This window comes from Colossoma macropomum, unplaced genomic scaffold (genome assembly GCF_904425465.1).
Source record: "Colossoma macropomum unplaced genomic scaffold, Colossoma_macropomum, whole genome shotgun sequence".
Taxonomy (NCBI): domain Eukaryota; kingdom Metazoa; phylum Chordata; class Actinopteri; order Characiformes; family Serrasalmidae; genus Colossoma; species Colossoma macropomum.
Window position 1 is genome coordinate 5,664,714 of NW_023494793.1, and position 10,972 is coordinate 5,675,685.

The following is a 10,972-nucleotide window of genomic DNA, read 5'->3' on the forward strand; positions in this document are numbered from 1 at the left end:
AGCACAAACCTTCTTCATCTGACAGTGGCGTGCTCGTCTTCCTCTTTCGAGTGGTGCTGCCGGACCCCTGTTAAAACAGAACAAATTTGACAAGTCAAAAACTTTTCAGAAGGTGAGAACTTAAATGGCTTGTTTTTACCCTTTTCAACATGCTCTTAAATGTTTATAAATTGCAAATACACTAGCATATCGCTGTTGTCAGAAGAAAACCTCGTATCTCCAAAACAGTTACTTTACAGGAGAAAGGAGAAAACCTTTTAATGTAAGTCAATGGAACCAGACTGGGTGATTTCTTTTGGTCCATTTATCATAAAATTTACAAATAATGCAAAGAGCAACAGGCATTTTAAGATTATGTCAAAAACTGAAAAACAACAAAAATGGAAATATGACGTTTTCTTCCGACAGCAGCGATATGCTTTGCATACATACTGTGATGCTGTTACAACCACATCACTACACATGCAGCCTTCTGAGCTTTGTAACAAGTACTTTGAAGGTCTAAATGAAAACGTAACGACTAAAAAGTATGATAATTAAGAGTACAAGTGTTCAATTTCAGTAATATATTTTAGATTTTATATAAATCTTCAACTTACAAGTACAAATCTTCCAAATTAATAGTTTTAAGCACAGAAATTAAGTACTGTTACTTAAGTATTTTCCACACATGGACAGAAACAAGAGTCTTTTACCGCTTTGCTTTCCTTCTCTGGATTCTCTCCTGAAGACTGTGCAGTTTTACTGTTCTGTCCTGGATTAACACAATCCAACAATCAGTTATGGTCAAAATAACTGCTGCTGATATTTACAAATTTAAAAAGGACTCTAAGATCAGAAACCGCTTTGAGAAACTTCACCTTTATTCCCTAATCTTTGGAGGCCGAGAGCTTTTTGTCTTTTGTCAGAGATCTCAAACCGCAGTTTAATTTCCACAACCTGGTGGCCAGACAGAAACAGGGAACAGGTAAAAGTCATATAATGTCTCCAGAATATTTCTTTAGAAAATCAAATGGCCTCATGGGACTGGGAAAATACGCTCAATGCAGAAGAATTAGCACATATAACATCGCTGTTGAAAAAAAGAATCGTTCTTAACTATAAAAGTACCAAAATTTCATTAATTATAAGCAAATATGGACAATACACGAGGCGGCACGCCTTGTTAAATTGTTAAAAAAAAATAATAGTTATGAGCACATGTCCAGTTTACCACTTGTTTTACCTGTTGGATGTTGGACCAAAAGTAATCCACCTCTCGAGCAATGGCACTGGCGATGTTCCTTAACCTAAGCTCCTCCTCGTTCTTCTCCCTCTCCATGGTTTTCTTCACCTCATCATGGTAACGGGCACAAGTGCGCACCAGCTACAAAACACACCAAAGAATCCGTCAGCTACAACTCTCAATCTGTATCTCACCATTGTTAGCTCTCATCTATATGTTTAAGCAGCTGTATTCTTGCACAGGGTAATATACACACACATTTTCCAGCACCTCTATAAAAATCCTTCAAATTTAGTGTTTAAGTGATCACCTTCTTGGCAGCAGCCATCTTCCAGCGCCTCTCCTGGGCAAAATCGGCAGCCATCCACTGCATCTCCTCCAGAAGGTAGTCCCACTGGGACTTGGGCCTGCTGGCTTCCTGGAGCTTGGGCAGCCGGCTTGCTGACCACTGGCCCTCCTTCCTCAGCTCCGCAATGCGCTGGTGCACCTGGCTCTCCTACAGCAGAGTGTGATAGATTCAATACTAAATACAGAACAATATACAAATTACACTGCTACATATTACTACACTATACTAAAAGGGTTCTTCTATTTACAAATACAATCTATTGCCAAAAAAAAAATGGAACCAAATGTGGCTTTGCTATGGCATCTCCCCAGAAAACTGCATCTCTATTTCTAAGACTGTATTAAAAAATCTGACATAACTCCTGACATAGGAGTTTTTGAAGTAGAAGATCTAGGTAATACAGAGGACAGCAATGCTTAAATCTGACGCATTATCAAAATAATGTCAGGCCTCTTGTGTCAGATCTTAACTCAAAAGCTACTCAAACGAACACTGCAACATTACTGCTATCTCTCATTAAAGTGGAATATCTGAAGCATAAACCTGCAGCAACAGTGATGCAGTAATGTAATGAGGGGTAATATGCTATTACACTTGGGCTTCACTTGAATAGTTCCTTTTCCTATCTCTTTCCCTCGATTTTTGTCTGATCCGGAGCCCATGGCCTCACTAAATATATTGGCAGAGCTGACTATCATACAGATCCACATGGCTACCAGATCAGGCTAAATCAAAGAAAGCCGATAGGAAAGAAAGTTCTCGTTCCGCTACTCGACACAGCCTACCAAATTCAAGTCAGTTCTTCTCAATTTTACTTTCATTACACAGGGGTTCAGTATTACGAAACATCGACCTGCTTTTCTGGTGCAGAAACATTAAGACAATAACACGAGTGCACATGTACCAAAGTCAAAATCCTTGTACTGTAACAACCCTGTGCCATAATGAAACTGCAGCAGATCCAAGTGTCTCTGCAGAACTCAAGAAACAGCTCTAATGGAATCTGTGTATGATAAATGTGTAATATAGAGAATATATGTTATGTAATATACATAAACTGAACATTCAACTGAAGAATTTGCACTCCTCACCAGTTTGGCCTGCTCAGCCTGCTTGTCCTGGGAGCTTTCCTGCATGTTCTGGCTGGCTGAGCCCTGACTCAGCCCAGACAGTTTCAGCCCTGTGGAGCCGTTGGAGCCAGCCAGTTTTGACTGTGTAGCGGGGGAGAGGCTGGGCCCAGCGCTAGAAGTCCGCACAGGAGCTGAAGGGTGGGGCGAGGGGAGGGAAGAAGGGGAGGCGAGTGGACTCGGGGACATGACTGAGGTGGACAAAGAATTGGACATCAGGCGCTGGACTGGCTGAGACACCTCCACTCCAGGACGGACAAGCGTGACAGTCTGAGGGAAAAGAGAAAAATAAGATTTAATTACAAAAGCCAAATAAGTCGTAGCTCTTTGCTAATTTACGATAAAAAAAAAAATTATGACAAAAAACCTTTAGTTCATTCAGCAGGTGTCTTGATAAATTCCTTCAAAACACGTAATGCTCTTCTCACCAAGCAAATAAATTTGACGCATTACTAACAATGTCCTGTGGAAACAAGAATGCATCTCCCCCCAGCCTCCTCACCGCCTGTCCTTGCTGCATGACCGGCTGCTGCTGTTGTTGCTGCTGCTGCATCTGGAGGTGCATCTGCTGCTGGAGTTGTGCCTGCAGTTGTGTGTGTGGATTGACTGCAGCGAGCACTGCCCCTGCCCCCTGAACACCCTGCAGCTTCACCTGAGCCTGGAGCCCAGCTGCCTGGGCCTGCTGCTCCAGCACCATGGGCTGAGTCTGGGACAGAGTGAGGGGCAAACCAGCCATGGGGAGACCAGCCTGGGGCAGCCGGCCGGGCAACTGCGGTGGCGGTGTGTGGAGGCTAGCAGCGTTCTGGACTGGAGGGCCTTTGGACGGGTCGTACTGCTGCTGGTTCTGTTTCTGCCCACCAATCTGGACTGACTGAGGGGTGGGGGGCATGCCACCTGAGAGAGAGAGAGAAATAAGGGGGAGAGGTGGAGAGAGAGAAAGCGCCAGAGAGAGGCAAGAGAATGGAGGGATAAGACAGCAAGAATGAAAAGGAAAAAGGAAGAAGGACAGATGAGGCAACAATGATGAAGTACAGATGGGAGTGAAGTAAAGAAGTGATGGGTGCAGAGGAGAAATGTAGAGAAGAATTGCCGAAGAAAAAGATGAGGCATTGAAAAATACAGCAATCTTGTTGTAACATTACTATAAAAATACGTAGGTTTGTTGAAGGAACTTCTAAAAGTTTTCTGAGAATTTTCAAAGCTCTTAAAAAAAATAAAAAAAAATACTCTCCTGCTTTATTTTACAAAATCCATGTAAAAAGCTTTCGACTCTATACAAAGCAGCCTAGTTGATTTCAATTAACTTTTAATGGGCGTGATGTTATGAATTACCAACAATGAGATACTCAGTGTTGGAAAAAGAGTGGTATTAAAATAAAATACTATCTATGTCACAATGACTACATATGAAATCATAGCAGATCTCACAGTCAAATGAATGAAAATAACTTTGTTACATGTGAAGAAAATAAAAACTATTATTACGTTGATACTTCTACCATGAATAACAAAATTAGTATCATGCAGTACCAAATTCTAGGAAAAAATATAAATAAACAATAAATACTAGGAGGGAAAAAAAAAAACTTAGAACTGCAAAAGACAAAAGAGGGAAATATTACATCTAAGCACAGACAAAAAAAGAAAACATGATGAGCATGCATGAAGCAGGTGTTATGCCTATTACATTTGCATTTACACAACTTATACTACGACACACAACAGAGCAAAGCAGGGGATAATAGCAGAAGAAAGACAGGGAGCAGGTTAGGCAGAAAGCAGGACAGTGCGGAGCTTACAGTGCACACTTAAAGACGCATCTCCATCAGCTACCATCTGCACTGAATACACCAATTCAATCCACTCTGCTGATACACTTATCAGATCTGACCTTACAGTGCAGTGTTCACCTTTAACGGTCCCTTTTAAGCTCCTTGTTAGCAAGCCACTTTGGGGCCTGCGCTATCTGGACTGAAGCATAGAGGCCAAGTCGTGACGGAAAGTTGTAGAAACCAAGAATGACTTCACGAACGGAAAAGATGACGACGAAGATGGAAGAAGAGAAACAAAAAGGACTTTCTAGGTGATGGGAACCAAGACTGAAAGTGCACTGAGAATCCAGGTTGACAACGCAATGAGATTGGGAAAAGGGGTGAAACCCGATGGGTCAGGGAAAGGAATGTGAACTATAAAATTCAAAATCAAAGAACCAAAAATAACAAAAAACAACAACTAGGTGATATGGGGTGTCCCCATGGAGAGACCGTGCCGAGGCTCATCGTCCAATGAGCCATCGATGGAACCGTAAAATTCCAGTATGGCTAAGAAGAACAGAAACGAATGAAGAAATTGCTCCATAGAACTAATGAGCAAATCATAAAGGAAAAACATAAACAAAACACGTGACGTGGTTTCTTCCCTTTCAGAGACTAGGTCTGCTTCCATCTTCTGCTGTATCTTCTGCCCAGCTGCCCCACTTGGGTTTAAGGAAAGATCTTGAGAGATCTTAAGTCTGAACTTGAAGTGTGTAGATCACAGTGAGTGGGTCGAGACTTGGGACAAATGTGAGTCATCTCTGGGGCACTTTGGGGGTGAACTCTGACCTCCAGCAGCATCTAAACAACGGACACAAGTGTGGAACTAGCCCGAGACGCAGCGGCGCTCCTACCTTGCGCTGTCGGCATAAGCTGCTGGAGGGGAACGCCGGGAGATCCTAAAGGAGCTACAACAGGATGCTGGAATATCATCCCATGGCGACCCACTTCGATCCGGGACCTCTTAGCCTGATCTGGGATGCAAAACACACAATTCCCTCAACACGCAAAAAAAGTAAGAAAATAAACCAAAAGAAAAGAAAAAACAAAAATGGAAAGAAAAAAAAACTGAACAAAACTGAAGACACTGGGCACACGGCAACGACGATCGCACACCAGCAGTCAGACATTAGGAAGCTATGGCTCCCCGTTTTGTGGAATTCAGGCTTCAAACACACAGAGCTGGGAAAAGATGCCGGAATATTGATTAAGCAGAAGCAAATTCAAGGAGGAAAAGAAAATGAAGGACAGAAAAAAAGGGAAAAAGGAGAAGAAAAAAAGGAAAAAAAGAAAAGAAAATTGTCCTGTGTTAACGCTGTTCTACCTGCTTGAGCCAAGGCCTGTTGCCTTTTGAAGGCCTCCATGTCCACTGGATTGGAGATGCTGCCACCTGCAGCCCCAGGATGAACCTGTGAACATTGCACAGAGTTTATAACAAATGGGAGGAAAACAGGACCCCATAATGTCGCACAAAACAAAAATCACACAGAAAATATAAACTGTAGTCACAATTCAAACTGGATCAGAGACTGTATGACTATGACTGTTGTCATCATAACTGACAGGGTACCATCACTCCAATAAGCCAAATGAAAAGAAGCGTGTGAAAGAGCCCCCAGACTGATGTTTTCAGAGAAGCGTCTCTCTGGTGGCCCACCTGGAACTGCTGTTGAGTCGAAAACGCTGCTGACACGTTGGGTGGGAGTTGGGTGGCTATGGCAACAGGAGTCACTGTCTGGCCATCCTTTCCAGTCACTACCTTCACCTGAGAGGTTGTCATAGAGACAGACGTAACGGTCATACAACAATAACAACAATGCTCTTAAACGGGAGCTCCGCTGTATTTTTTGGCATTTCTGTATAATTCAGTAGTTGAGATGCAAAAGTCATTCAGAGTGGTTTGATGTAAAATGGTTCACTGTAGAGAGACTCATTTCTTTACAGTGGTGGTGATAGGAACCAGGGGTCACAATGTCTACAGCACAAATATAGCCATTTCATTTACTATTCAAAACCACCAGTGAACCAACATGTGTCTCCTGAGTTTTTATACGCAGTGTTGATGGTGCTAAAATAGTGGAAAATCTGGAAAAAAAATTCTTCGGGCACTATTTTGTATCACCCTGCGTGTACCTCCCCATACTAAATTTGGGTATCAGGCTGCATATTTGCTACATTTTCTTGTGATAACTTTCTGTGAGTCAGCTTTTAGAGGTACCAAATTCTTCAGACATCTGGTTCCTATCACCACCACTGTGAACGATTCACTCTCAATGTTTCTCTAGAATGGGACATTTCACATCAAACCACTCTGAATGACTTAGGTTAAATCTTAAACATTTGGTTATACAGAAAAAACAAAACAATGAAATTCCCCTTAACGTAGCTGAATGAAAATATCTCAGTGATTTTTGTCTGCCATTGTCTTGCCAATATTCACATCTAAATACATCTTTTTGATTGAAAAACAATAAATAAACATTAAGACCCTGACCACACAACCATTTATATGCATTTTTGCTAGACAGTGTGAAACTGGAATGGCTACATAGTTTGTCACTGTTAAGTTCGTTTTTTTACTGTATGGCCTTTTTTAGAAACCCTGATCATCACAACAGCTGTCAGATTACTTGATTACTAATTTAATCAATGGTAACAGCTTTACAGGGAAGATTTTTCACTAACATCCTTTCAAGCAAAACATTCTGACTGCAGGATTTGTGATTTTACCTCATCATTGATCACCTCTGACTGCTCTTCTTCTTCCTCCTCATCCTCAATGTCCAGGTCATTTTGCCTCAGGTAGGTGAAGAGGGGCACACACGGCTTCTTCTTGAAGGCAATGTAGTCCATCATGTTGCCTTGCAGGTGCTGCAAGAAGAAAAGCTCAATCAGATACTCCCTGAAGACTTCTTTCAGGCCCTCCATCTTCTTCTCGTGGTGCTCCAGGCACTGCTTCCTCAGGCGAGCTACTTCAGGGTTGGGGGGCGCTATCTCCTCCAGCTTCTTTGGCTGGAGCTTCTTCACCGAGCAGACACCCGTAGGGGTGAGAGGAGGATTTGGGAGCGCCTGAGAAGAGCTGTTCCGAGATGGACTGGACGGAGGGACAGCCGAAGGAACACCGAAAGAGGCTGTCGCGGATGTGGCAACACCTGCTACCACACTTTGGGTGGTCTTGTCAAAAATCATGGGCCGCAGCTGGCCCTGGATGATGCTGCTGATTTGAGGAGGCAGATTAGAGGTGGTAATGTGACCAGGGCTGCCCAACGTTGGCAAAGCAGGTCCAGTCGCCACTGGGCTTTGTGGGCCGAGGTGATGGATGGTGCCACCGGTTTGAGAATGCGGCTGAGAGAGGCGTCTCTCTCTGACGGCCGCTTGCGTCCCAGGCGAAGCCAGCTGCACTGCTCCGGATGTGGTTGGAGCCAGCTGAGTCAAGCCTGGGTTCTCTTGGTAAACAAAATGCCCACTTCCTGGCGGGCTGCTGAGGTTAATTTGCCGGACCATGATACCAGCCTCGACAAAGCGTGTAGGGCTTTGCCCACAGACGCCCAGAGCAGTGCCTGGAGCGCCTGGCCTGGAGACGGCCTGCAGGGAAACCGGGCTGTGCTGGGTCGGACTCTGGGGCTGCAATGGCTGGGGCAGAGGTGACGTCACTTGGATGTACGAAGAAGATCCGTGTTCAAACCTCCATTGCGGGGCCTGGTGTTGGAAGCTAGGGGATGCTGGATTCTGTAGCGGCAGTGGGGTTAGTGTGATCTGTTGGTTCCCAGGAACCATAGTCCCCACGTTCTGTAACGTGATGTTCATGTTCTGTCCGGTGACAGGACTTCGGCTCATGATGATCTGATAGTTCGGAGACTGTGGGGCTGAGGGGCTCGCTGCTGGGGCGAAGGACGTCACCGGTGACTGGGGATGACTGGCAGGTGCTGGCTGTTGCTGAGTGACTGCGATTGGCTGCTGTTGCTGCTGCTGTTGATCCTCAGCCTCAGAACCTGTGAAGGATTTGGATCTCTGAACATTGCGCTGAACATTTGGTGGGCCTCCTCCATGGTGCATTGCGTGGCACTGTTACCGTGGTTACAGCAGCACGCTTGAAAGCAAAGGGAAAGAAAAGGCACAATTGAAGAGTTCCATTTAAACAGATATAAAATTGTATACAACTGTGGATATAACACATTCTGGAAAAGAATTACAGCTGACATATACTAGAACCCATTTTTACTGGTCTAATAATGGTGGGATTAACCATAACACAGCATTTATACCTCTTGTATATGTAAAACCAACTCCCAACAATATGTATGACAAAAAAAAAACCTTGAAAGTGGTCTACAAAGCACTTTAAAACGAAATCCCTCAACTGTAAGACAAAAAACGAACATGTTTAAGTAATATTACTGGTCACAGCAGCTCAAATAAATGTTTTACATTCAATGCAAATGCTACAGACCTTAGAATACCATAATTGTATATTTAATTTATATATCATTGCCAATTTAAACATTGGTGGTTACGTAGCTATAAGACTTTGAAGACATTAAATCGATCTGTCATCCGCGTTTGTAAGCTCCTGCCTCTTAATGTCTTATGCACAGCTCAACTCGTGTGGCACCTGAGCCCCATCATTAGCCAAAAATCAAGTTATGTCTAAGCTGAACCAGGTTTAGTAGGTGTGTTCGAGCGGCTGAAGCTCCACACCGAGCCGGACTCGGTCCCTCCTCCCCGGAGCGCAGCGCCGCCACTCCGCCTGCAAGGGCCCGGACTTCAGCGTTAGCCAGCAAGCTAACAGGAGGCCTATGTGTATGGGAATAGCCCGCTAGCTGGCATAAAAACATTAAAATCACGGTGTTCCGCTCGTTTTGGCTACAAAAAGTCTTTACCCAAAAGAACAAAACCATTAACGTTAGTTTTTTAGTCTTGAAGTCCTGCTCTAAACCGTCGTTATTCACCGTAACACACCGCATATCGCTGCATGAAAACACTCCGTAGTAAACACGAAGCTGAAGACAGCTTCATGTTCGATTTTCCCCGTTCCACCTTAAATGGTGCACTAGTTACACTGTGGTGCCCAGTGCGCCACAATGTAACTGCCGCACCGTTTAAGGTGGACCGGGTGAGTTCGAACAAGAAGCTGGCGAACAGGAAGCCTCGCGTAGTAAACACCCAATATTCGGCCGTACTTACATCCAGCGAAAGCGTGGGGCGGCTAACATCTACTGAAATGATCGTTTTTAACGTCTAACACAAAGAAATAAGAACTAAACCCTACAATCCCAAATAACCGGACTGGAACTCTAATAACCGCCCTCCGGACACCGAGCCGTTAGCTTCATGCTAACTATTTTTTTCTCATTCTTCTCGTCCTGTTACCCGGATGAGCTCAGTCGGCGAGGGCGGGATCTTGCGTTTGATTGACAGGAAAACAAAGCAATCAACGTGCGCGGAATTGAGGCTCTCAACCAATAAGATACAGAAATGGCCGAGACGTACAAAACATAAAACATATAAAAGTCTTTTACGAATATTACGTTAAAGGCACAACCTGCAAATAAACGGCTCTTTCTGTCAGTAATACAAATCATTTTTTAATGTGTTTTTACAATAAAGAAAACAATAGATAACATTAAAAATAATTAACTATAAAATAAATCTAAATATAAAAATATATAAAATATAAAATAAATCTAAATTCCATTCAAAATACCTTTCTAAACTAGTCATGATTATTTTTAAAGATTAATAAGTGTAAATAAACTACATATATGTATATATATATATAATATATATTTATATTAGGGGTGGGAATCTTTAGGCACCTCACGATTCGATTCGATTACGATTCAGAGGGCTGTGATGCGATTATAAAACGATTATCGATGCATCTCGATGCATCTTTTTTCTCTATACATGATTTCTATCTTCCCACTGTCTGAGGACTTGGTAGTTTTAAAGCAAAGTATTTGTAATGATCTATAATGTAAATGCATTTAATTAAAGTAAATGCTTTAATTATCTAAAATATCTTTTTTTAATAAATCAAATCGAAGTGATGTGGCAAGTGAACTAGAAGGCTCTCATTCAGAGACGCTGCTGCCACTCATCTGCGATAAAATGCGCTGTTGCCCTGAAATAAGATCCAGTGGCAATGGGTGTCCACGCAGCACGTTACAGCCACCCTTTTGGTCTCGTTGTAGAGAGTGGGGGGGTATTTTCGAGACTGGACGCTGAATCTCGGCTCCAAAGTGTGCAGCATAGCGCGAAAGCCCTGGTTCTCAAAGACTGAGAACAGACAGCAGGTCACATAGCCCCGAGGTCTGGCCTCACCAGTAGCGAACGAAAAAACAGATTAAGACGAACATTTGCAGAGCGAAGTAAATCTGCGCTCTCGTTTATCTTTTTAGCCCATACTAGGACATTAACACATACTGAGACATACTGGGCATTAAATGTTGTGGCT

General features: G+C 43.3%; 1 protein-coding gene across 4 annotated transcripts in view; it reads right to left on the reverse strand.

The window, feature by feature from the left end:
- The window catches only part of ep400 (E1A binding protein p400), a 47,657-nt gene extending 37,789 nt beyond the window's left edge, over nt 1–9,868 (reverse strand). For all 4 annotated transcript variants that reach the window (XM_036578282.1, XM_036578279.1, XM_036578280.1 and 1 more), the window contains exons 1-11: nt 9,700–9,868; nt 7,246–8,605; nt 6,173–6,280; nt 5,840–5,924; nt 3,204–3,595; nt 2,666–2,971; nt 1,536–1,721; nt 1,226–1,366; nt 861–939; nt 696–754; nt 10–67 (exon numbers count right to left, since the gene is read on the reverse strand). In XM_036578282.1, the coding sequence (XP_036434175.1) occupies nt 10–67; nt 696–754; nt 861–939; nt 1,226–1,366; nt 1,536–1,721; nt 2,666–2,971; nt 3,204–3,595; nt 5,840–5,924; nt 6,173–6,280; nt 7,246–8,571 (2,740 nt within the window). In that variant the 5' untranslated portion in view covers nt 8,572–8,605; nt 9,700–9,868. The remainder of the gene's footprint in view (nt 1–9; nt 68–695; nt 755–860; nt 940–1,225; nt 1,367–1,535; nt 1,722–2,665; nt 2,972–3,203; nt 3,596–5,839; nt 5,925–6,172; nt 6,281–7,245; nt 8,606–9,699) is intronic.
- Nucleotides 9,869–10,972: the final 1,104 nt, after the last annotated feature.